General features: G+C 44.4%; 1 protein-coding gene across 3 annotated transcripts; it reads right to left on the minus strand.

Annotated features, from left to right (window-relative positions):
* Window positions 1–3,286: 3,286 nt before the first annotated feature.
* On the minus strand, window positions 3,287–11,890 carry aldh8a1 (aldehyde dehydrogenase 8 family, member A1). 3 transcript variants are annotated; one of them, XM_084196303.1, is made up of 7 exons: window positions 11,594–11,890; window positions 10,624–10,771; window positions 8,893–9,048; window positions 8,279–8,428; window positions 7,814–8,070; window positions 6,877–7,038; window positions 3,287–4,095 (listed from the first exon to the last, which is right to left on the minus strand). In XM_084196303.1, the coding sequence occupies exons 1-7, from the start codon at window positions 11,738–11,740 to the stop codon at window positions 3,643–3,645; spliced, it is 1,473 nt and encodes a 490-aa protein (XP_084052429.1). In that variant the 5' UTR covers window positions 11,741–11,890; the 3' UTR covers window positions 3,287–3,642. The 3 variants fall into 3 exon arrangements, with proteins under 3 accessions (XP_084052429.1, XP_084052428.1, XP_084052427.1); XM_084196302.1 differs by lacking the exons at window positions 10,624–10,771; window positions 11,594–11,890 and adding an exon at window positions 9,949–10,154; XM_084196301.1 differs by lacking the exons at window positions 10,624–10,771; window positions 11,594–11,890 and adding an exon at window positions 9,420–9,942.
* Between the last annotated feature and the right edge of the window lie 15,390 nt (window positions 11,891–27,280).

Here is a 27,280-nt window from a genome sequence, read left to right on the forward strand (position 1 = left end):
GCAGCTTCGACTGGGTCAAGCCCATTGAGGAGCTGAGTGAAGAGGGTTGGAGACAGAGGAGCGAGAGGTGGGAGAGAATGTTGGAGGCCTGGTCCACGGGGAGGAGAGACCCCCAGAAAATGTTTAGGGGGGGGCTCACGACATCGGGGCAGCAGGAGGCCGCTATGGAGCGGTCCAGCGGGGTTGCAGAGGAGGCCACCAGGTTACGGGGGCCACTGGTAGAAGAGGGGATGGAAGGAGTAGAGGCACGGCGAGAGGTACTGGCGGGTGTTGCCAGTCCGGTCCGGCCCGTTCCAGATCCCGGTGTAGAGCCAGTGGTGTGTGTCCCCAGTACGGTCCGGTCTATTCCTGCTCCCCGCACCAAACCTACGGTGTGCGTCGACAGCCCAGCCCGGCCCGTTCCTGCGCTCCGCACCGAGTCTGTGGTGCGCGTCGCCAGCCCAGCCCGGCCTGTTCCTGCCATTCCCACCAAGTCAGTGGTGTGCGTCGCCAGCCCAGCCCGGCCTGTCCCTGCTCCACGCACAAAGCCTACGGTGTGCGTCGCCAGCCCAGGCCGGCCTGTCCCTGCTCCACGCACTAAGCCTACGGTGTGCGTCGCCAGCCCAGCCCGGCCTGTCCCTGCTCTACGCACAAAGCCTACGGTGTGCGTCGTCGGCCTGGTCCAGCCCGTTCCTGCTACTCGCACCAAGCCAAGGGTGCGAGTCGTCAGCCTGGTCCAGCCCGTCCCTGCTCCACGCACTAGGTCCACGGTGTGCGTCGCCGGCCCAACCCGTTCCTGCCACTCGCACCAAGCCAAGGGTGCGAGTCGTCAGCCGGATTCAGCCTGTTCCTGCCACTCGCACCAAGTCAAGGGTGCGAGTCGTCAGCCGGATTCAGCCCATTCCTGCTACTCGCACCAAGCCAAGGGTGCGAGTCGTCAGCCGGATTCAGCCCATTCCTGCTACTCGCACCAAGCCAGGGATGCGAGTCTTCAGCCTGGTGAGGCCTGTTCCGGCTCCACGCACCATGCAAAGGGTGCGTATCGTCTGCCAGGTCCGGTCCATTCCTGCCTCACGCGCCAAGCCAGGGGTGCGCGTCGGCAGTCCTGATCCAGCTAACTGGGTCAGATCGGACTGGGGGCACTACGGGGGGATTGTAGTAGGGTGGTGGTCAAGCCCGGAGCCGGAGCCGCCTCCGAGGAGCAACACCCACCCAGCCCTCCCCTATTTGGGGTGTAGGCGCGGTCGGAGTCCGCGCCTTTAGGGGGGGGTACTGTCACGCTCTGGCTCCGGGACTGTGTATTTTGAGCCAGGGTGTGTTCATTTGGTTGTGTTTGGTATTGGTTGTGTTGTATTTGGTTGTGTTTCCTTGTTTGGTCGTGTGACTCCCAATCAGTGGTAACGAGTGTCAGCTGTCGGCTCGTTATCTCTGATTGGGAGCCATATTTAAACTGTCAGTGTTCACCTTAGTGTTGTGGGTTTTTGTTCCGTATCAGTCGTTGTAACTGAGGACTTCACGATTCGTCATTGTTTGTTGTTTTGTATTGAGTACTTTAAGTAAATAAAGTCATGTTCGTATCGCACGCTGCGCCTTGGTCCTCTCTAACCAACGAGCGTGACAGCAGTGGTCTAAGGCGCTGCATCGCAGTGCTAGCTGTGCCACTATAGATCCTGGTTCGAATCCAGGCTCTGTCGTAGCCGGCTGCGACCGGGAGACACATGGGGCGGCGCACAATTGGTCCAGGGTAGGGGAGGGAATGGCCGGCAGGGATGTAGCTCAGTTGGTAGAGCATGGCGTTTGCAACACCAGGGTTGTGGGTTCGATTTCCACGGGGGGCCAGTATAAAAAATAATGTATGCACTCACTAACTCTAAGTCGCTCTGGATAAGAGTGTCTGCTAAATGACTAAAATGTAAATAACTCTATTACGAATCAAATCTAGAAATAAAGTTGGTCAAATGGATTACACTCTAATGTTTTCATTGTAAGGGAAACAAAAACGGTTCATAGGCCTATATTTTTTCTAGTATGTGGACAACCCTTCAAATTAGTGGATTTGGCTATTTCAGCCATACCCGTTGCTGACAGGTGTATAAAATCGAGTACACAGCTATGTGTGCAAGTTAGATACTACTTGTTAGATATTACTGCACTGTCGGAGCTAGAAGCACAAGCATTTCGCTACACCCGCTATAACATCTGCTAGTCACGTGTATGTGACAAATAATTTTTTTTTTTTTTTTTTGATCTCCATAGACAAACATTGGCAGTAGAATGGCTTTATTGAAGTGCTCAGAGTCTTTCAATGTGGCACCGTCATAGGATGCCACCTTTCCAACAAGTCAGTTGACAAATATCTGCCCTGCTAGAGCTGCCCCGGTCAACTGTAAGTGCTGTTATTGTGAAGTGGAAACATCTAGGAGCAACAACGGCTCAGCCGCAAAGTGGTAGGACACAAAAGCTCACAGAACGGGACCGCCGAGTGCTGAAGCGCGTAAAAATCGTCTGTCCTTGGTTGCAACACTCACTATCCAGTTCCAACCTGCCTCTGGAAGCAACGTCAGCACAAGAACAGTTCGTCGGGAGCTTCATGAAATGGGTTTCCATGGCCGAGCAGCCACACACAAGCCTAAGATCACCATGCGCAATGCCAAGCGTCGGCTGGAGTGGTGTAAAGCTCGCCGCCGTTGGACTCTTCACTACATTCCTAAAGAAAATGATGTACTTTTTACTCCATCCATTACACCCAAAAGTACTCGTTAAATTTTGAATGCTTAGCAGGAATGGAAAGTCATCCCTTCTGCCTCTGAACTGGTGGACTCACTAAACACACATGCTTTGTTTGTAAATGATGTCTGAGTGTTAGAGTGTGCCCTGGTTATCAGTAAATAAATAAAAAACAAGAAAATCGTGCGGTCTGGTTTGCTGTATATAAGGAATTTGAAATGATTTATACTTTTACTTGTGATAGTTAAGTATGTTTTAACAATTACATTTATTTTTGATACTTAAGTATATTTAAAACCAAATACTATTAGTCTTTTACTCAAGTAGTATTTTACTGGGTGACTTTCACTTTTAGTTGAGTCATTTTCTATTAAGGGATCTTTACTTTTAGTTGAGTCATTTTCTATTAAGGGATCTTTACTTTTAAGTTGAGTCATTTTCCATTAAGGTATCTTTACTTTTAGTTGAGTCATTTTCCATTAAGGGATCTTTACTTTTAGTTGAGTCATTTTCCATTAAGGGACAGTTGGGTAGAACACAACCACATATCACAGCACCAGAAAGAAAAAACAACTGCAGCTGTGATTGCAAGATGAAAGTCATCCAGACAGAAAGCTTTATTGATGAAAGACATCCAGACAGAAAGCTTTATTGATGAAAGACATCCAGACAGAAAGCTTTATTGATGAAAGACATCCAGACAGAAAGCTTTATTGATGAAAGACATCCAGACAGAAAGCTTTATTGATGAAAGACATCCAGACAGAAAGCTTTATTGATGAAAGACATCCAGACAGAAACCTAACCCCTAAGCTTAAAATAGACATTGTCCTCGTGGGGAAGTGGGAAATGTCCCGACAAGGGATCATTTTCCTTGTTTCACTTTCCTTATGGGGACTTTTAATTTCAGGTCACCTCTCTCTCTTTATCTATCTCTCAGTGTTTAACAGTGATGGTCTTGACCTCCGTAAAGAAGTGATAGCTATCCCTCCCTCCCTCCCTCCCCACCCCTGAGTTCTTCATGCCTCCGAACGGTAGGTTCAGGTCCCTGACCAGCCAACAGTTGGTCCAGACAAGCCCCGCCTCTAACCTCCTCGCCACCCGGTGCACTCGCCCGACATCCCGCGTCCACACGGTCGCCGCCAGGCCGTAGCGTACCCCGTTGCCCTTAGCGACAGCCTCGGCTTCCCCATCGAAGGGGTTGACGCAGACGACGGGGCCGAAGATCTCGTCCTGCATCACAAGGGATGACTCGGCTACGCCGGTGATGACGGTGGGACGCATGAAGTAGCCGCCGGTGTTACATTCCGGGAGCACCAGCGGGTCCTCGCCCTCCCCACACAGCACCGTGGCACCCTCCGACCGCGCCAGGGTCACGAAGCTGCGCACCTGGAGGGGAAGGGACAGGTTAGACAGGTGCATCTGTTAATATAACCCTAACTCTAAAACTCTACACAGACCAGGGTCATGAAGCTATCCACCTGGAGGGGGGCTGCCAAGGTAAATAACATGCGAGTATACTGTACATGGATGGAAAGAAAGATTTCCCCACTAGTCCTAAAAATTCCCAATTTTCCGTATAGATTTCCTGTAACATACTTCAGTGTTTTCCCTATATTAACTTAAATTGAGGCAGCCACTCCAAAAAAGATGATATATACAGTACCAATCAAAAGTTTGGACACAACTACTCATTCAAAGGTTTTTCTTTATTTTTACTATTTTCTACATTGTAGAATAATAGTGAAGACATCACAACTATGAAATAACACATATGAAATCATGTAGTAACCAAAAATGTGTTAAACAAATCAAAATATGTATTATATTTGAGATTCTTCAAAGTAGCCTTGATGACAGCTTTGCACACTCTTGGCATTCTCTCAACCAGCTTCATAACCTGGAAGTCATTTCAATTAACAGGTGTGCCTTGTTAAAAGTTAATTTTTGGAATTTATTTCCTTCTTAATGCGTTTGAGCCAATCAGTTGTGTTGTGACAAGGTAGGGGTGGTATACAGAAGATATCACTATTTGGTGAAAGACCAAGTCCATATTATGGCAAGAACAGCTCAAATAAGCAAAGAGAAACGACAGTCCATCATTACTTCAAGACATGAAGGTCAGTCAATATGGAACATTTCAAGAACTTTGAAAGTTTCTTCAAGTGCAGTCGCAAAAACCATCAAGCGCTATGATGAAACTGGCTCTAATGAGGACCGCCACAGGAATGTAAGACCCAGAGTTACCTCTACTGCAGAGGATAAGTTCATTAGAATAACTGCACCTCAGATTGCAGCCCAAATAAATGACACATCTCAACACCAACTGTTGAGAGAAGGTTGTGTGAATCAGGCCTTCATTTAGTCATTTAGCAGACGCTCTTATCCAGAGCGACTTACATTTTTCATACTGGTCGAATTGCTGCAAAGAAACCACTACTAAAGGACACCAATAATAAGAAGAGACTTGCTTGGGCCAAGAAACACGAGCAATGGACATTAGACCGGTGGAAATATGTCCTTTGGTCTGATGAGTCCAAATGAGAGATTTTTGGTTCCAACCGCCGTGTCTTTGTGAGACGCAGAGTAGGTGAACGGATGATCTCCACATGTGTGGTTCCCACCGTGAAGCATTGAGGAGGAGGTGTGATGGTGCTTTGCTGGTGACACTGTCAGTGATTTATTTAGAATTCAAGGCACACTTAACCAGCATGGCTACCACAGCATTCTGCAGCAACACGCCATCCCATCTGGTTTGGGTTTAGTGGGACTATAATTTGTTTTTCAACAGGACAACGTCCCAAAACACACCTCCAGGGTGTGTAAGGGCTATTTGACCAAGAAGGAGAGTGATGGAGTGCTGCATCAGATGACCTGGCCTCCACAATCACCCGACCTCAAACCAATCAGGCCTTTATGGTAGAGTGGCCAGACGGAAGCAACTCTCAGACCATGAGAAACAAGATTCTCTTGTCTGATGAAACCAAGATTGAACTCTTTGGCCTGAATGCCAAGCGTCACGTCTGGAGGAAACCTGGCACCATCCCTACAGTGAAGCATGGTGGTGGCAGCGTCATGCTGTGGGGATGTTTTTCAGCGGCAGGGACTGGGAGACTAGTCAGGATCGAGGGAAAGATGAACGGAGCAAAGTACAGAGAGATCCTTGATGAAAACCTGCTCCAGAGCGCTCAGGACCTCAGACTGGGGTGAAGGTTCACCTTCCAACAGGACAACGACCCCAAGCACACAGCCAAGACAATGCAGGAGTGGCTTCGGGACAAGTCTCTGAATGTCCTTGAGTGGCCCAGCCAGAGCCCGTACTTTAACCCGATCTAACATCCATCCTGACAGAGCTTGAGAGGATCTGCAGAGAAGAATCTGAGAAACTCCCCAAATACAGGTGTGCCAAGCTTGTAACGTCATACCCAAGAAGACTCGAGGCTGTAATCGCTGCCAAAGGTGCTTCAACAAAGTACTGAGTAAAGGGTCTGAATACTTATGTAAATGTGATATTTCAATTTTTTTATAAATTTGCAAAAACTTAAAAAAACCTGTTTTTGCTTTGTCATTATGGGGTGTTGTGTGTAGATTTATGAGGAAAACGAGGCTGTAACGTAACAAAATGTGGAAAAAGTCAGGGTCTGAATGGTTTTCTGTGTTGGAATGGTCTGGGAGTACCCCAACAACAGAATGGTCTGGGAGTACCCCAACAACAGAATGGTGTGGGCGTACCCCAACAACAGAATGGTCTGGGCGTACCCCAACAACAGAATGGTGTGGACGTACCCCAACAACAGAATGGTCTGGGAGTACCCCAACAACAGAATGGTGTGGACGTACCCCAACAACAGAATGGTGTGGGAGTACCCCAACAACAGAATGGTGTGGACGTACCCCAACAACAGAATGGTCTGGGAGTACCCCAACAACAGAATGGTCTGGGAGTACCCCAACAACAGAATGGTGTGGGCGTACCCCAACAACAGAATGGTGTGGGCGTATGGGGAGGGGAAAACTGAAAACTAGCTGTTATTGGCTGAGAGGTTTGGAACGGTCTTCTTTATTGGTCATATTGGTTATGTCACCAGGCAGGCCAAAACTCCATCCCACCAAAACAAAATCCTAGTGGAAACACATAACCATGTATATTAAATGTATGTGATGTCAGACCTTCTCCAGGTGTTCTCTGCTGACCAGAGCTCCGTTATTGTTGTCAGGGTCAGAGGGAGCGCCAGTCTTCCATTCCCGCGTTGCCGCCACAAACCTCTTCAGGAACTCTGGGTAAATACTTCTCTCTACGTAGATCCTACTGGTGCACAGACAGATCTCACCCTGGAGGAGGAGGAGGAGGAGGAGGAGGAGGAGGAGGAGAAGAAGAAGAAGAAGAAGAAGAAGAAGAAGAAGAAGAAGAAGAAGAAGAAGAAGAAGAAGAAGAAGAAGAAGAAAAGAAGAAGAAGAAGAAGAAGAAGAAGAAGAAGAAGAAGAAGAAGAAGAAGAAGAAGAAGAAGAAGAAGAAGAAGAAGAAGAAGAAGAAGAAGAAGAAGAAGAAGAAGAAGAAGAAGAAGAAGAAGAAGAAGAAGAAGAAGAAGAAGAAGAAGAAGAAGAAGAAGAAGAAGAAGAAGAAGAAGAAGAAGAAGAAGAAGAAGAAGAAGAAGAAGAAGAAGAAGAAGAAGAAGAAGAAGAAGAAGAAGAAGAAGAAGAAGAAGAAGAAGAAGAAGAAGAAGAAGAAGAAGAAGAAGAAGAAGAAGAAGACTTTACTGTCAGCTAGTAAAATGTGAGACATGTCACCACCATGTGGCCAACACATGAACTTGCACCCTGCATGTCCCAGCTCAGAATATCTCTCCATTGAGGGTTATTCAGAAGGGTTCCATGTATAAAACTGTCATGAATACAGCTGATATGATTCATCATTCTACATGACAGAGAACATGTCACTTCTGCCAATGCATTTATTTTATCTGAGCATTCTATAATGTTACATCATCCTACTCAACCGCAAACTCAATATTCCATGATTGGCCAGCCTCTGATGATGCTCTCGCACCATTAGCCCATCCTGAGTACCTCTCTCACTCTATTGGCCCATCCTGAGTCTTACTCTCACCTGATTGGAGAAGGAGGATCGTACGGTTGTGGTGACAGCTTGGTCTAGGTCAGCGTCTGAGAAGATGATGGCAGGGTTCTTCCCCCCCAGCTCCAGGCTCAGCTTCTTACAGAACGGAGCAGAGCGCTCTGTGATCCGCTGGGCCGTCGCCGTGGAGCCCGTGAAACTGACCAATGGGACGTCAGGGTGGCCCACGAGAGCGTCGCCCGCCCGCGGCCCGGTGCCGAACACCACGTTGACAACACCCGGAGGAAAACCTGGGGGGAGAGGGAGGGGAGAGGAGGAGAAGGGAGGGGGATGGAGAAGGAGGGGAAGGAGAAGGAGAGAGAGAAATGGGGAGAGAGAGAGGGAGAGAAAGAGAAGGGAAAGAGGAGTTTGCTTTCACCAGTCTAGTTCTTCCCAGTGTCGTTGCTGCTTAGTTGTAATGAAGTGAGTCGTGTTGCATTGTGGGTAGTGTAGTCCTACCGGCCTCCTCCAGTAGTTCGCACATCATCCAGGCAGTTACCGAGGTCATCTCGCTGGGCTTAGCAACCACCGTGTTGCCCGTAGCAACAGCCGGAGCGATCTTCCAGGTGAGCAGGTATAGAGGCAGGTTCCAGGGACTGATCAGACCAGCTACACACACAAAGAATGAGAAAGAGACCCATTCCCTTTATAGTGCACTACTTTTGACCAGGGCTCATTGGGTTCTGGTCTAAAGTAGTGCACTACGTAGGGAACAGGGTACCATTAGGGACACACACTCACCCTGACTGCAATACCCATAACAAACAAGGCCACTCTAACCCATAAGCATTTCCAAGGCTTTAAAAACAGGACTTTAAAGAGTTGCACACATCTCACCGAATGTGGATCTCCCGTTGTCTACTGATCGTTCAGCGCGCAGTCGACGTCTGACTTGACACATTTCTTGGCGTGATGTCAAATCGTTTTGCACTCGGTTCCCTAAGTAGTACCGCCCTCTCGGCAGGCAAACAATATTGGCGCGGCCGAGCTTCATAACTTCAAAAAGCTTTTAGTGCCTCAAGGCCTGGTCACACACACGGAAACACACCCACCCACAGACGGCTAGTACTCACCCACTCCCACAGGACTGCGGACGGTGTAGTTGACACAGCCGATATGGTCCATCGTACTACAGTCGGTGGTGTGGTGGAGAACAGAAGAGGCAAAGAACCTGAGGTTATACACTGACCGCGGGATGTCCACCGTACGGGCAAACGTTACGGTTTTACCTGGAACACAGTAATACACACAGGAGGAAACTGTTTTACCTGGAACACAGTAATACACACAGGAGGAAACTGTTTTACCTGGAACACAGTAATACACACAGGAGGAAACTGTTTTACCTGGAACACAGTAATACAGTCGCAGGAGGGAACAGCTGACTACTTAAACATAGTTATAACTACATGGGGGGTTTTAGCTGAAAAACAGACACAATACTTACACTTCTAGTAGCTACACAAACTTTAGTAAGGAAACATCATGTTGTAATGTCAAACACAATCAAAATGTTATGGTGTCTTTAAGTCAAATGGTCTTGCTGTGGTCCAGACTTCCCAGGCAAAATTCCATCAGGTCAGGGGTTAAAGGTTATTACCTTGGTCTCTGGACTCGGCCTGGGCGAACTCTTCCAGGTGAGATTCCATCAGGTCAGGGGTTAAAGGTTATTACCTTGGTCTCTGGACTCGGCCTGGGCGAACTCTTCCAGGTGAGATTCCATCAGGTCAGGGATTAGAGGTTATTACCTTGGTCTCTGGACTCGGCCTGGGCGAACTCTTCCAGGTGAGATTCCATCAGGTCAGGGGTTACAGGTTATTACCTTGGTCTCTGGACTCGGCCTGGGCGAACTCTTCCAGGTGAGATTCCATCAGGTCAGGGGTTTAGAGGTTATTACCTTGGTCTCTGGACTCGGCCTGGGCGAACTCTTCCAGGTGAGATTCCATCAGGTCAGGGGTTGGGTTAGAGGTTATTACCTTGGTCTCTGGACTCGGCCTGGGCGAACTCTTCCAGGTGAGATTCCATCAGGTCAGGAGTTAGAGGTTATTACCTTGGTCTCTGGACTCGGCCTGGGCGAACTCTTCCAGGTGAGATTCCATCAGGTCAGGGGTTGGGTTAGAGGTTATTACCTTGGTCTCTGGACTCGGCCTGGGCGAACTCTTCCAGGTGAGCTTCCATCAGGTCAGGGGATAGAGGTTATTACCTTGGTCTCTGGACTCGGCCTGGGCGAACTCTTCCAGGTGAGATTCCATCAGGTCAGGAGTTAGAGGTTATTACCTTGGTCTCTGGACTCGGCCTGGGCGAACTCTTCCAGGTGAGATTCCATCAGGTCAGGGGGTTAGAGGTTATTACCTTGGTCTCTGGACTCGGCCTGGGCGAACTCTTCCAGGTGAGATTCCATCAGGTCAGGGGTTGGGTTAGAGGTTATTACCTTGGTCTCTGGACTCGGCCTGGGCGAACTCTTCCAGGTGAGATTCCATCAGGTCAGGGGTTAGAGGTTATTACCTTGGTCTCTGGACTCGGCCTGGGCGAACTCTTCCAGGTGAGATTCCATCAGGTCAGGGGTTTAGAGGTTATTACCTTGGTCTCTGGACTCGGCCTGGGCGAACTCTTCCAGGTGAGATTCCATCAGGTCAGGGGTTAGAGGTTATTACCTTGGTCTCTGGACTCGGCCTAGGCGAACTCTTCCAGGTGAGATTCCATCAGGTCAGGGGTTTAGAGGTTATTACCTTGGTCTCTGGACTCGGCCTGGGCGAACTCTTCCAGGTGAGATTCCATCAGGTCAGGGGGATAGAGGTTATTACCTTGGTCTCTGGACTCGGCCTGGGCGAACTCTTCCAGGTGAGCTTCCATCAGGTCAGCCAGTTTATTCATCACCTGACCTCTCTCAGCTGGGCTACGGGCTGACCAATCAGGGAACGCCTCTCTGGCGGCCTGGACCGCAGCCTCCACCTGCAACCAATCAGGACAGGGTTGGTGTGTGTGTGCGCGCGTGTCTGTCAAGCCAAATACCATGTAACTGCAGTCCATAAAGAGCCTAGCAGAAAAAGATTTGAACATAACATATAGTATACTATAGAACACATCCAGAGACAAACTACTATGTTGAGAGAAACACCAGACACTCCAAACCAAACTAGACAGTGAAAAACAACAAAGGTATTCTAGTCGCCAGAATATATTGACTTTTCAGCTTTTAGCCAGCCTAACATCTTACTTAAACATGTTTTTTTTGTGTGTGTGTGTGTGTTTAATAAAACGACTAGACCAGAGTCCCATTGACCTAGTAGTTGTTGAATCATTAGCTGTCAGTCTGTTTGACTTTGCACAGAGCAAAGGTACATCTCTGTGACTCAGCAGGAGGCAGAACAATGTAAGGTAGCATGTCAGAATATCACGCGTTATTACCAGCTCATATTACGGTGCTCTGTCTTCTACTTTCTTCATTCTGTATGGGTTTGCCTATAGGTCTACAGTATTTAGTGTGTCCAATCACACAACGTGATAGGCTACAATGACATTGTTGTTACATAGGCTACATTCTGTTGGTACATGATAGATACGTTGTATCATAATAGCAGCATACACCATTACTTACTACTACACTACATTGTAGAGGCACTTGAACACGTACGCTACCAGGGTTAACTACACGCACCCAATACACAGCTAAGGGATAAATGAACATTTACTTTCTGCAGCTAACAAAATGCAAAACGACAAGACATTCATCCGAGGACGACCATGGGATCGTGCGTGGTATCTAAACCCTACCTCATCCTTCCCGCTGTCGGGCACTTTGCAGTAGACCTCCCCGGTGGAAGGGTCGTAGGAGTCGATGTGTCGGGAGCACGGAACAAACTTTCCTCCGATGTAGTTCTCTAGAACCAGGTGTGTTCGGTGGTCAGCTGTCTTCGGCATGGCTCGGCTGGCAACTATAAAGACTATAATGTTAAAATAATGGTGAGTTGAGGTAGAGACCAGTGTGACAAAAAAATATAATCACCGCTGGAGACACTCGGCTCGCAGGTACAGATGTTCTCACTTCTCACTGCGTGAGTAATTGGACCCTGGTGTCCCTTCCACTTTACAACCAGTGTAGGGTTCGTCCCAAACTATTCCCTACTTAGTGCACTACTTCAGAACAGGATCCACAGGGCTCTGGTCAAAAAAAGGGAATAGGGAAGCCTTTAGGAAGCGCCCTCAGTGTTTACATTCTGGTCACACGGTCCAAAGGTACAGTAGTTATGACCACAGACCAATTGAAACCTATAAAATTGTTATTGACGGGACAAGGCACCAATAGTTGTGGAGCGGAGGCGGGACGTTGACAATATACGCTGTTCAATAACTGAAGTAGCATAAAAGAAACGCCTGAAACTAATTTAGATCCCGTTTGCTAGATCCCCTTCAATAGAGCCTCACGGTGGAGGTGTCATAATACCCATAAAACCAAGCATTCAAACAGGGAAATGGTTCCAGTCATTTTTCCACCATGAATTTTTCCCATAGGGAATTTTAGAAACACTTAAAATAAGGGCTGTGTTTTGTGTAGGCTTACCCTAGCGTGACGTTTTGATAACCATGTAAATCTGTCTCGGACAAGGTGACATTTATCAATATATTCAGCTCTATTTACTCTCAGATTCTAAAATGCTAATTAGCATCAAAGTAGACATCATGCAAGACTACAAATCCCTGCAAGCTCCTGCATGTCATTTCTAGCAGGCACCCTTTGCTAACAAGTATTGTGTCAATTTAAAACTTGCACAAGACAGTTCACAGAATTGTCAATTTAAAGACATTTAGCCAATTTATTAATGACTACATTTAGCTCAAATTAGACAATTAATCCAGAGATTCTTGACATTGCCTCGATTCGGCAGTCTCGTCCAGATCATCATGGCATTTGTAGTTCTTTATGATAGCCACATTAGCAGCTAAATAGCATTTAATTTTGGAGGGGTAAAAAATACATTGATAAATGTCACCTTGTCCTAGAGAGATTTACACGGTTATCAAAACGTCATGCCAGAGTAAGCCTACTCAAACACAGCCCTTATTTTAAGTGTTTCTAAAATCCCCTATGGGAAAAATGAATAGTGGAAAAACAACAGGAACCATTTCCTTGTTTGACCGCTAGGTTTAATGGGTATTGTGACTCATATTGTGGTACTCTATACATACTGGTCTTCACAAGAAGAAGAAAGAAAAAAACTGTTGGGGGAGGTTCTCTTCTGCACTGTTCAACCAATCCAGTAAATGTGGAGGAGGAGTTAAGATGGATTGTCGCCAGAAAGGAAGAGACGATGCCAGGGGGATAACTGGGCCAAGGTCAATGAGTCAAATTTGGTTAACAAAAAAATGTAATGGCTTATTTTCTAGATTAGGTTGTTAGGAGGGTACTGATATAAGTAGGACACGTGACATCTCAGCAACTTTGAGAAAATCCCAGGGAAGTTTCTAGGTTTTGAAAACATTGGAGGCTTAGCCCAAAGCCAGTAGGGAGATTTGGGGGCATTCTCCCCCGGCAAATAAATAAAGACATTTCAACAGCTACAGTGAAATATAGATAGATGGATAGATGGATGGATGGATGGATGGATGGATGGATGGATGGATGGATGGATGGATGGATAGATAGAGAGAGAGAGTGCATTCGGAAAGTATTCAGACCCCTTGACTTTTTCCACATTTAGTTACGTTACAGCCTTATTCTAAAATTGATTAAATTGTTTGTTTTTCTCATCAATATACACACAATACCCCTTAATGACAAAGCAAAAACAGGTTTAGACATTTGTGCTAATTTATTAAAAATAAAAAACTGAAAAAACACATTTACATAAGAATTCAGACCCTTTACTCAGTACTTTGTTGAAGCACCTTTGGCAGCAATTACAGCATCGAGTCTTCTTGGGTATGACGCTACAAGCTTGGCACACCTGTATTTGGGGAGTTTCTCACATTCTTCTCTGCAGATCCTCTATGGCTCTGTCGAGTTGGATGGGGTGCGTTGCTGCACAGCTATTTTCAGGTCTCTCCAGAGATGTTCGATCGGGTTCAAGTCCGGGCTATGGCTGGGCCACTCAAGGACATTCAGAGACTTCTCCCGAAGCTACTCCTGCATTGTCTTGGCTGTGTGCTTAGGGTCGTTGTCCTGTTGGAAGGTGGAGTCTGAGATCCTGAGCGCTCTGGAGCAGGTTTTCATCAAGGATCTCTCTGTGTTCATCTTTGTGTCGATCCTGACTAGTCTCCCAGTCCTTGCCGCTGAAAAACGTCCCCACAGCATGATGCTGCCACCACCATGCCTCACCGTAGGGATGGTGCCAGGTTTCCTCCAGACGTGATGGTTGGCATTCAGGCCAAAGAGTTCAATCTTGGTTTCATCAGACCAGAGAATCTTGTTTCTCATGGTGTGAGAATCCTTTGGGGGCCTTTTGGCAAACTCCAAGCGGGCTGTCATGTGCCTTTTACTGAGGAGTGGCTTCTGTCTGGCCAATCTATCATAAAGGCCTGATTTGTTGAGTGCTGCAGAGTTGGTTGTCCTTCTGGAAGGTTCCCCCATCTCCCAGAGGCACTCTAGAGTTCTGTCAGAGTGACCATCGGGTTCTTGGTCACCTCCCTGACCAAGGTCCTTCTCCCCCGATTGCTTAGTTTGGCAGGGCGGCCAGATCTAGGAAGAGTCTTGGTGGTTCCAAACTTCTTCCATTTAAGAATGATGGAGGCCACTGTGTTCTTGGGGACCTTCAATGCTGCAGAAATGTTTTGGTACCCTTCCCCAGGTCTGTGCCTTGTCACAATCCTGTCTCTGAGCTCTACAGACAATTCCTTCGACCTCATGGCTTGATTTTTGCTCTTACATGCACTGTCAACTGTGGGACCTTATATAGACAGGTGTGTGCCTTTTCAAATCATGTCCAATCAATTTAATTGACAACAGGTGGACTCCAATCAAGTTGTAGAAATATCTCAAGGATGATCAATGGAAGCAAGATGCACCTGACCTCAATTTCGAGTTTCATAGCAAAGGGTCTGAATACTTATGTCAATAAGGTATTTCAGTTTTTTATTTTTAATACATTTGCAAACATTTCTAAAAACCTGTTCTCGTTTTGTCATTATGGGGTATTGTGTGTAGATGGATGAGGGAAATACATTTTTTTAAATCCATTGTGGAAAAGGTCAAGAGGTCTGAATACTTTCCGAAAGTATTCACACCCCTTGACTTTTTACCAAAAGACAATGTGTTAGAGCCTGAATTTAAAATGGATTAAATAGAGATTTTGTGTCACAAAATACCCCATAATGTCAAAGTGGAATTATGTTTTTTAGAAATGTTTAGAAAAATAATAAATAATGAAAAGCTGAAATGTCTTGAATCAATAAGTATTCAACCCCTTTGTTACGTCAAGCCTAAATAAGTTCAGGAGTAAAAAATTGCTTAACAATTCACATACGTTTCATGGGCTCACTGTGTGTGCAATAATAGTGTTTAACATGATTCTTTAAATGACTACCTCATCTCTGTACCCCACACATACAATTATCTGTAAGGTCCCTCAGTTGTGCAGTGAATTTCAAACACAGATTCAACCACAAAGACCAGGGAGGTTTACCAACGCCTCGCAAAGAAGGGCACCTATTGGTAGATGGGTAAAAAAAAAAAAAGCAGACATTGAATATCCCTTTGAGCATGGTGAAGTAATTAATTACACTTTGGATGGTGTATCAATACACCCAGTCACTACAAAGATACAGGCGTCCTTCCTAACTTGTTTGCCGGAGGGGAAGGAACCTGCTCAGGGATTTCACCATGAGGCCAATGGTGACATTAAAACAGTTACAGAGTTTAATGGCTGTGATAGGAGAAAACAGGATGGATCAACAACATTGTAGTGACTCCACAATACTAACCTAAAGGACAGAGTGAAAAGAAGGAAGCCTGTACAGAATTTTTTGCAACAAGGCACTAAAGTAAAACTGCAAAAAATGTGGCAAAGAAATTAACTTTATTTCCTGAATATGAAGCGTTATGTTTAGCGCAAATCCAACACAACACATCACTGAGTACCACTCTTTATACTTTCAAGCACAGTGGTGGCTGCATCATGTTATGGGTATGCTTGTCATCGGCAAGGATTAGAGAAGAAACGGAATGGAGCTAAGCACAGGCAAAATCCTAAAGGAAAACCTGATTCAGTCTCCTTTCCACCAGACACTAGGAGATACATTCACCTTTCAGCAAGACAATAACCTAAAACACAAGGCCAAATATACACTGGAGTTGCTTACCATTGAATGTTCCTGAGTGGCCTATTTACAGTTTTGACTTAAATCGTCTTGAAAGCTATGGCAAGACTTGTAAATGGCTATCTAGCTTTCTAGCAATGATCAACAACCAACTTGACAGAGCTTGAATCATTTTTAAAAAATGTGTAAATATTGTACAATCCAGGTTTGCAAAGCTCTTAGAGACTTACCCAGAAAGATTCACAGCGGTAATCGCTGCCAAAGGTGACTCTAACATGGGGGTGCGAATACTTATGTCAATCCGATATTTCTGTATTACATTTTTAATACATTTGCAAACATTTCTAAAAACACGTTTTCACTTTGTCATTATGGGGTATTGTGTTTAGATGGGTGAGAAATTCAGGCTGTAACGCAACAAAATGTGGAATAAGTCAAGGGGTATGAATACTTTCTGAAGGCGCTGTAAACACATGAATTTGGTGCACTTTGAGCAGCGTTAAGTGATCCAGTCTCCTCTGCCTCGCTCCATCACTTTCTCCGTGTCTTCTATGTTGCTGTCTCTCAGTATTCTACGTTGCTGTCTCTCAGTATTCTACGCTGCTGTCTCTCAGTATTCTATGTTGCTGTCTCTCAGTATTCTATGTTGCTGTCTCTCGGTATTCTATGTTGCTGTCTCTCAGTATTCTACGTTGCTGTCTCTCAGTATTCTATGTTGCTGTCTCTCAGTATTCTACGTTGCTGTCTCTCAGTATTCTATGTTGCTGTCTCTCAGTATTCTACGTTGCTGTCTCTCAGTATTCTATGTTGCTGTCTCTCAGTATTCTATGTTGCTGTCTCTCAGTATTCTATGTTGCTGTCTCTCAGTATTCTATGTTGCTGTCTCTCAGTATTCTATGTTGCTGTCTCTCAGTATTCTATGTTGCTGTCTCTCGGTATTCTACATTGCTGTCTCTCAGTATTCTACGTTGCTGTCTCTGGTCTACCCTTCTCTCTCTCGTCCTGTCCTGGTTGTAAAAAGTTAACAATTGTTTTAAAGGGACATTTCAGATTGGCTCGAAAAAGTTAGTTTTTTTGTCATCCTGTCCGTGTGGTGTTCTGTGTGTAGCTGTACTAATTACAAACAAGCGCGAGTATCTATTTCACCGTATCTTTTGGATACACACTGTCAATCAATTTTGTCCTATGCCATGTTAGTCACTGCTAGACTGGTACCTTCAGCAGAGTAAACATGTTTTGTATGTTCCTTCTATCTTTAACTAGCGTTCGCTAACATAAAGCTAGTTAACGTTAGCAATTAAGAGTAGTTCAATCTGGTAGCCATCTTTGTCTGGAAAAACACACTCTTGTTACTAAAAATGAAATTGTTGATATAGCTAACTTACTGTTTGTGTGTTGGTAGCAATGATGAATGTGTATCAATCGTCTATGTTTGGTCAGTTGGTTCTCAGCTGGCTAGAAAACTTGCTGCCAATTTAGTGACGCTAGCTGTTAGATTAATTTGTATTTTAAGAATAATGACTAAAGGATTTCACCCCAAATACAGTATAAATGTGTGAACTGTGTTAGAATTATAATGTATTGTCAACCTACTAACAGAGGGGGGCGGGACTAAACATTCCAGGGTGAAGGGGACTGAGAAAACGGGTTACAGGGGGCCTCCTAGAGGTGGGCGGAGCAGGGTGCCTTTGTGTGTCGAGGTATAAAACAGGAGGGTATGGGTTTTGGGCGGCAGAGCTCTCCATGAATAAAGATACAGATAATCCTTGTGGGTTGTGGACCTTGAATCATTGATGATTAAAACCAGAGCCTTACAACCTCTGGTAATGATTCAAGCTTAGGTTGAATTAGAGATAGAAATTCTCGTAACAGTGTGGTCCTTTGAGCGGAGCTTAAATACATCTTTGTCGTTCTAGAAACACCGAAACCGTGCACGGGCGGATGATTGCATCCGTGGAGAATAGTCCTGGCCTTCGACGTTAAGGTTATAAACAGGCCGGTGATTACTCTTATGAACGATAAAGACGTTAACAAGTTTGAAAAAACATTTAAATCCAAACTGCAAGGAAAAGGTCAGTAATTTTTATTCATGGATTTTGGTGAAATGATTTGAACTTGTATAAGAATAAGTAATTATTGTGCAAGGAAGAGAATAGTTACCAAAATCTCAACGGAAGTAATAATTATTACTACATTTACATTTTAGTCATTTAGCAGACGCTCTTATCCAGAGCGACTTACAGTTAGTGAATACATATATATATTTTTTTATACTGGCCCCCCGTGGGAATCGAACCCACAACCCTGGCGTTGCAAACGCCATGCTCTATCAACTGAGCTACATCCCTGCCGGCCATTCCCTCCCCTACCCTGGACGACGCTGGGCCAATTGTGCGCCCCCCATGAGTCTCCCGGTCGTGGCCGGCTGCGACGGAGCCTGGATTCGAACCAGGATCTCTAGTGGCACAGTTAGCACTGCGATGCGGCGCCTTAGACCACTGTGCCACTCAGGAGACAAAAACGGGGAGGGTCCGTAATTGACCCTAGGTAAATAGCTATTACCAAAATAATCTAGTCCGAAATGACACGGGGTGAATGGCCATCACCAATGTAAACTAGTTTTTATTGAGATTGTACTGGGTACAATATTACGATAAACAGGGAAAGGGATGATTTTTGTCGTGTGCTATGGATACATTAAACAGGTCAAAAGTCGCGTAAACAACTGGGGATTTGCTATAACTCTGTAAACTGGAGCAGTTATGACCTCTAGGTTACAAATAGGTTTGGCAAATGATTGTATAATGTTGTGTACGCGTGAGACTTGAATCCATCGGAATACGTGATAATTGTTTCAAGGAAGGAGCTAAAAATAAGTCGCGTGAGAAAAAATTGTTATCTGACTCTTTTCATGAAACCGGAGTTTTAAATAAAAAACTCTGGGTTAGGGGTTAAATAATTTTAAATGGTTAATTACAAAAGCAGATCATACATTGGCTCAAGAGACGCACTAAAATAATAGCTCCTAGAAGAATAATTCTGGGAATTATTACTAAAGGGGGGGATTTCTTATTTTTCCACCATGGGAAATCTTCTAAAGAGGTCCGAGAATTAACGGGGGATGAAAGATATATGTTAGGAAGAGATCGAAGAAATATGTTTTATGGATCCATTTGGGAGAAGAGGTATGAATTTATTGGGCATCTCGAAGTAAAAAAGTTAGAAGTTATATGATTAGGCAGATGCATGTAAAACGGATTTGAAAAAACAGCGAAAGGAGGGGCTAGAGACAGCGAGTGTTTTTTTAAGCGCGAAAGTGCTTTAATGGTAACAAAGGAATATTTAACCATCGTGACTGCAGGGGTAAATAAAAGGACAGTGTCGGAGATAGGACAGTCAATTTTTTGGTTCAACGGGTAAAATGTTTGAAAAAATGATTCGTGTCAATTAAGAATTGGCTAAAAACACCACGAAGCGATTATTTGAGAGGTACCTATAAAATTCCAACGATGCATATGTATGAACTTTCTCACTCAAACGTAGACGTACGTCATGAGTGAGAAAGTAGAGAATATTTACATTTGCATTTTTGGTCATTTGGCAGACGCTCTGGTCCGGAGCGACTTGCAGAACCAATAGAGGGTTGCATTGAACTATTATGTTGTGTTGGGCATTTGAATGGCATAAGGTGAAATATGTGTGTATGAGGGAATTCAATGGCGGGTATGAATGATAACCGGATACTACTTAGTATTTGGTTGGTTAAATGCTGAATAAAAGATTTGAGGCGTGGTTATGGGGTAACTAGGAAGACGCACTTATTCAATGGGGAATGGGTGTAGGGAGAGAGAGTTTTTACGTGTATTAAAAGTTGCATTAGATAGCTTTAGTAATATTCTAGATAGGTCTATGAAAATATGTTACAAGTACGAATGACATTATTTCCTAAGAAGGAAGATTGTAGGGAAGTTTCCCGCGCCTCCCCCATAATGTAGGAAGGAGCAGGAGAGGGGGGGGGGGAGGTGAGAGACAGTACATAGTTCAGATGGTAGGAATGTCATTAAGTGTATGCTGATCAACGATATCAAGTATTTGTTTTATTGATTGGGGCCGAATCAGAGAGAACGGTTAAAGAGATTGAATAGCGAACTGAAATGGGTTAGCGGGAAAATACAAATAGTTGGAAAATTTTAGAACGATAATTTATTTTCGTTATGGGGAAGCAAGTGGCATTGGCTGTTGTGCTGGGGGAATAGCGCCAGCCTGTGGTGGGTTCTGGATTTGTTATAAAGAAATGTATATTTTAAACTAAAGTGATGGAATAGACTACAATTATAACATCAGAAAAAGGGCACAATATAATTCGTAATAGTTATTATAATTATTATTGATAGTTATTGCAGTTATTATCATTGATTCAGTAATGATAGAAGGGTAGAGAGGAAATAGGCAGGTTAAGGGTAGAGTTAGATAGAGAGAAAGAGGCAGGAAGAGCTAGAGAAAGTAAACACAGAGAGTTTAAACACAGGGAGTTGAAGAGATTAGAAGACTATAATAAGCCAGGGAAGAGAGAGTGGTTAGATGATGAGGAAGGGGATGACCAGTACCCTTTGATAGCCTTGCCGAACCCAAGGGCTGGGGAGGAGCATGCACCAGACACACTGGATGTATATAGGGCGTGGACACAGCGAGATGTAGGAAGAGCTATAGAGGGTGTAGTGCACCCTAAGACAGGAGAGGGGGTCAGAGGAACCCATTGATACGGGGTGGGAAGTGTTTGAATTGGAAACAATTGAATTGGCTCTGCAGCAAGAACAGAAACCATACCTCACCTTAATAATATTGGGGGAAAATATTAAATTCTTGTGTGACACAGGAGCATGTCGAACAGCAATCTGTGTAGCCGACATACCCAAAATAATTAGAATTAATGGGGAAAAAATCATGGTACGCTCGGCCTCGGGCTATCAATTTATGGAGCGATTATCAGCCCCTGTGACTTTACAACATGAAGATTCAGGGGGAGAGGTATGCTTACCTGTACTGGTATCAAGCCTGTGTCCAGTCAATTTACTAGGAAGGGATGCCATGACTCAGTTGAACGTAGCTGTGAAGCCTACGCTGAGGGGTATGAAGGCATATGTCGTAAGGGATAATATGGTATTGAGCGGGGAGGGAAAACCATGCTATTGGTATAGCCAGGATCTGCTAAGAGGGGGATTTACAGACATACCGAAAGCACTAATAGACCTAGGAAATGAGTTAGTGATTGGATCAACCAAGATGACAGTAGACGACTTACACTGTACATTATGGTGTAACGAGCACCCAGGCCCTAACCCAGATTAACCCAGATTATGAGGAAGAAGTGTTAAAAACCACAGAAAAAACAATTGGGTTAAAATGGGTTCACTATGATAAAAAACGTGCAGCTGTAGAGGTGGAGTTGGGACCACAGAGCCAGAGGCTGTACAGAGAAAGGTGGAGCCCCCATGTTGCCCTAGTGAAATAACATTCAGAGGAATGGTTATCACTAGGTAAATGGATAAAACAGGGGAAAAACATTACTGACTGGCAGAATACACCAAATGGGGATCAGTATAGCCACTCCACTGGGAGATATAGAAGAAAGTTGAATTGGAGAGCAAAAACCCAGCCCAGGGTCCATCTGGAGACAAGTTTTAACGGATGACAGGAAGAGATTTTCTTAACTCAGGAACAGGAGGCTGAGTTAGCAGCAATTCCATTCCATTCCATGTACCAGATCCACATACATTGCTGAACCAATTGAAACCAGAGAACTCCTATTTTACAGTGATAGATTTAGCTAATGCTTTCTTTAGTATCCCAGTTCATCCGGATAGTAAGGGGTGGTTTGGCTTTACTTTTCAGGGAAGGAAATGGACTTACGCTAGGATGCCTCAAGGCTACTCGGAAAGTCCTACAATCTTTGCCCAGGCTATAACTAGGAATTTGGGAAAGTTTGAACCTCGGGAAGGAAGCCAAATGTTAGTTTATGTAGATTATATTCTATTGGCTAATCCCACTCAGGAGGGATGTAAGAGGGATAGAATCCAATTGTTAACCTTCCTGGCAGAACAGGGACACAAAGTGAGCTAAAAGAAACTTCAACTTTGGCAGAGCGAGGTCATTTACCTAGGACACACTATAACTCAGGAGGGGCGAATGTTAAACTCATCCAGGAAAACTGCTATACTTGAAGCGCCAAAACCGTAAAAAAACAAACAAATGATGAGCTTTTTGGTAATGATAAACTGCTGTAAAGCTTGGGTACTCCATTATGTACTGCATACGGGTAAATTAAGTGATCTTATCTATGGGAAGGCGATGGCAGCCCATGGTAAAATCATTTGGAACTCTAAGGAGGCATACATATATCAGGGATGTTATCCAAATGGTAGAGAGTAAAGAGGGATATGACATTGGTCGTGATTTAAAAATGATGAGGTTTTTTTTGGTGGGCTATTAGAGATAACTGGGTTAATCACGAACATAGAGGTTTTTATTCTTTGTTGCTAGGCAGAAGACTTAGGTGACCTAAATATGGACTTGTCATGTCCAACAATCAGTCTTCAGGTCAAGCCCGGGAGAGCCTGGGTAGAACAGAGTTTGAACTAAACATAAGTGTTTTTACAAGATAAGAGATTGATGACTGGATTACTAATTGATTCTGAACTGGATGAAAGTCGAATTTAGCTGCCATAAAATACAAAGGAAGTGGGAGAAGCAATAAAGAAGCAAAAGACAATCTCAAAAATGAAAGGCATGGCAATTGGTTGATAAATTACCTAAGGGATTGTTTAGGTAGGTGGTAATATTGACACATGAGCAGAACTATGTGTCAAGAGGGGGGAAGAGGCTAATTGTAGGATTAAATAATATACGAAGGAGAGGACAAAATACTTTTAAGAAAAAACATTTTTTTAGATACAGTCTAGAAAGAGAATGCAGTCAGAAATTATTCGATTAATCTGAACATGTGTGAAGATAGTTTATTAACCACACCCGTATGTCAGAGGTTTTGTGCCCCACAGGTGAACTAAAGGAGAAGGTGACCCATTATCTAACCAGGTGACTGGTGAGCATTCAGTCACTAGAAGGAAAACTGGAAGCAGGCCTGTTGGGAAGGGCCCTATCAGGTTATATTGGTCACCGCCTTGGCTATTAGAATAGCAGAGAAAGGAACCTGGGTCCATGTTACCCACTGCAAGAGGTACGACCACATACAAGCACCACTTAGCACACACAGAGTTGGAGAGCAGAACTCGACCAATATGGTCCGGGGATCACCTCTGTCAACGAAGATCTCCTACCCCGACCTATCATCACTGTAGTGTGTTCTTAGGGTGTGAGTATGGGGTGGTACCAAGCAGAAGGACTAAAGGCAGGAGAGGGTTGGCGGTTTTTGGGGATATGGGTGACCCTGAGCTGCATCATAGTCTCGGCAATAGTCTTGGTATGTCAAGATCCACCACCACCTCGCACCAATTACGCTATGGCCTTACCATTATTAAGAAATAAAAGGGAAGCGACCCGACATACTGACCGTCAAGGACGAGTGATCTACAAAATAGGGGTCAGAGAAGGGTGGGGAGTAAGATTCAAAATTAGGATCAGGGATCTTATCAGGGCAGATAAGCAAGCAACGTGGGATTATAAAATCCCATTGTAATTATGTTCAGCTCCCTCTGCGGATTGTTCCTGGGCTCAGGTATTTAGAGATACTGGGGGATGGAGAGATGAGACGGGGGGGGGGGGGGGGGGGGGGGGGCTGGACGTCCAGATGGAGAATAAGAAGGTATAACGATATCCCCACAGAGATGGTAGTAACAATAGTAAAGGTCACTAGAGAGGACATGAAAATAACTTACTGGGCTTGCGCGGACGTATACGGACGGGATACTTGTCTAAGATTACATTTGATGGAGTTGAAAGATATGGAGGGCACAGGTACTGTCATTAATAGCAATAGACAGAGTAGATCAGTAAAGGGATGACGGAGTCAATTCGACTAACCCATCCACTGTGAAAGATTTTCTCCTCCAAGAATGGAACCAAGGGGAAGTGGAGGGGGTCCCTGATGAGAATCTGGTTAAAGTGGATGAAGTACACCGCTAGGGCCTTGGGGGAGACCAATTGTTATGCATGCTCCATTGGGCGACCGACAATGTTGACCACCCCAATGCCAAAGGCAATGTTTCCCTGTGTATTAGACCTGGGGTCCAATCAAAAAGAGCCAAATTGCACAGGGATTGGGCTGGCAAAATTGACATACTCGGCCAGCCCACCTAGATTCACTTTAACTCCTGGCGAATACCAGTGTTACAGACATAGAAATGGCACCCGTAACTTGGGTGATTTTGATGGCTGTAAGGAGATAATTAATGGGACTGATTTAGATAAGGAAGGGAGGGGAAAATTTATGAACCTTACCATCCCTCTGACTGATGTGTGGTGGGCATGTACTAACAAAGAGAGCATTCGACAGACATTACCAGAAGGATGGGTGGGTACTTGTGCCCCAGTATTGTTGGTCCAAACCTGTAAGAATTAGTCATCAAAGACCAGTGACAGGAAGAATAATCAGGAGGAGAAATATAGGTCAGGAAGGAAATAGCCCAATTTGGATAGATGGTATAGGCATCCCCAGGGGTGTTCCAGACAAATACAAAGCTATGAATCAAATATGGGAGGGGTTTACCACAACATTTTCCTGGTGGGTGACAATAAACAAAAATATGGATTGGATAAATTATATCTATTACAACCAACAACGATTTATTGACCAGACTAGAGATGCAGTAAAGGGGATCTCTGAGCGATTATCCGCCATCCCGCTCATAACTTAGTAGAGGTTGGTTCTAGATCAGGCAGAAAGGGCCGGTGTCTATAGAATGATAAGCCATTGTTGCACATTTATCCCTAACACCACCACACTGGATGGGACAGTCACCAGAGCTCTTACAGAATTAACTGCACTAAGTGAAGAATGAACTGAGAGCTCAGAGGTTAGTACATCGTGGATAGGGTGATTTGAGGAAATATTTGGTAAATGGAAAACCATGGCGGCCACCGTCTTGGGTGCGGTCAGCGTTTGTATGGGTATTCTTGTATTATGTGGTTGTTGTCTTGTTCCCTGTGTCCGAGGATTGGTGAATCAGGCGTTGGTGAGGTGCAGTATCTGAACAATGATGAGAGATGGACTGACTCCGGACTCTGACCAGGGGAATGTGAAAAAAAAAACTATCCTCCAGGCTTGGTGGATGACGAGGATTTGGACCCTGAAAAGACCGCAATTGGATGAAATGTTTATTAGTTCTGACGTGATCTCTGAGGTTAATCATGCTTGTAAAATACATTTATCCTGAAGGTGAAGATATTTAGTCAAAGGGGTGGATTGTTAGATTAATTTGTATTTTAAGAATAGTGACTAAAGGATTTCACCCCAAATACAGTATAAATGTGTGAACTGTGTTAGAATTATAATGTATTGTCAACCTACTAACAGAGGGGGGCGGGACTAAACATTCCAGGGTGAAGGGGACTGAGAAAACGGGTTACAGGGGGCCTCCTAGAGGTGGGCGGAGCAGGGTGCCTTTGTGTGTCGAGGTATAAAACAGGAGGGTATGGGTTTTGGGCGCCAGAGCTCTCCATGAATAAAGATACAGATAATCCTTGTGGGTTGTGGACCTTGAATCATTGATGATTAAAACCAGAGCCTTACAACCTCTGGTAATGATTCAAGCTTAGGTTGAATTAGAGATAGAAATTCTCGTAACACTAGCTAACAGCAAGCTGACAATATTGAAATGTCCATGTTAGGTGTGCTAAGCTAGCCAATCTTATAGAGATCAATACAATTAGTGGGGGTGGTTAAATTGAGTATTGTTGTGTGTTTTGTTTATATGTGGTACAGAATCTGATTCCACCAGCATGCGCTTCCAACCCCTAGCTCTACACAAGGTGAAGGTAAATTTGAAAAGAATGTTTACAAGCTGACGGCTAAGATACAGTGGGGAGAACAAGTATTTGATACACTGCCGATTTTGCAGGTTTTCCTACTTACAAAGCATGTAGATGTCTGTAATTTCTATCATAGGTACACTTCAACTGTGAGAGACGGAATCTAAAACAAAAATCCAGAAAATCACATTGTATGATTTTTAAGTAATTAATTTGCATTTTATTGCATGACGTAAGATTTTGATCACCTACCAACCAGTAAGAATTCCGGCTTACAGTAAGCATGACATAACATGAATTGTGTTTGTATAGGTTTGTGTTTGTATAGGTTTGTGTTTGTATAGGTTTGTGTTTGTATAGGAATTGTGTTTGTATAGGTTTGTGTTTGTATAGGAATTGTGTTTGTATAGGTTTGTGTTTGTATAGGTTTGTGTTTGTATAGGTTTGTGTTTGTATAGGTTTGTGTTTGTGTTTGTATAGGTTTGTGTTTGTATAGGTTTGTGTTTGTATAGGTTTGTGTTTGTATAGGTTTGTGTTTGTATAGGAATTGTGTTTGTATAGGTTTGTGTTTGTATAGGTTTGTGTTTGTATAGGTTTGTGTTTGTGTTTGTATAGGTTTGTGTTTGTATAGGTTTGTGTTTGTATAGGTTTGTGTTTGTATAGGTTTGTGTTTGTATAGGTTTGTGTTTGTATAGGTTTGTGTTTGTATAGGTTTGTATAGGTTTGTGTTTGTATAGGTTTGTGTTTGTATAGGTTTGTGTTTGTATAGGTTTGTGTTTGTGTTCCAGGTGGTTAGATGTAGCCCGAGGAGGACCACAGAGAACCTTCCAGACCACGTCATCGATTTAGTTTACTCTTCTTCTCTTTGTAAAACTCAGGTTATCTGGAGTCATTCCACAGCGCCCTGCTGAAAAATACCCCAAAGCGGGGGGCATTTTGGGTACACAAGCATGAGGGAGGGGACACGCCTTGCGGTTATGGAGCACAACAAGATTGTGGGACAGAAACCAGTAAGGGACACTGAAAGGTATAAAATCAAGACCACAACAGTAATGACACAACCACCTCATTCTTCTCTCTGTAGATTCTCTAAACACAATACAAAGACACGTCTACAAAAATCCCCTGCAAAGGGCTCCTATTGACATGGATGATCTGTCAATGGGCTGGGGGAGGTTTACAGACAGTACTTTGAGATGAGGAAGGGGGTTTTGGTTGTGCAGG

This window comes from Coregonus lavaretus (genome assembly GCF_964263955.1).
Source record: "Coregonus lavaretus genome assembly, contig: HAP1_SCAFFOLD_1352, whole genome shotgun sequence".
Lineage (NCBI taxonomy): Eukaryota > Metazoa > Chordata > Actinopteri > Salmoniformes > Salmonidae > Coregonus > Coregonus lavaretus.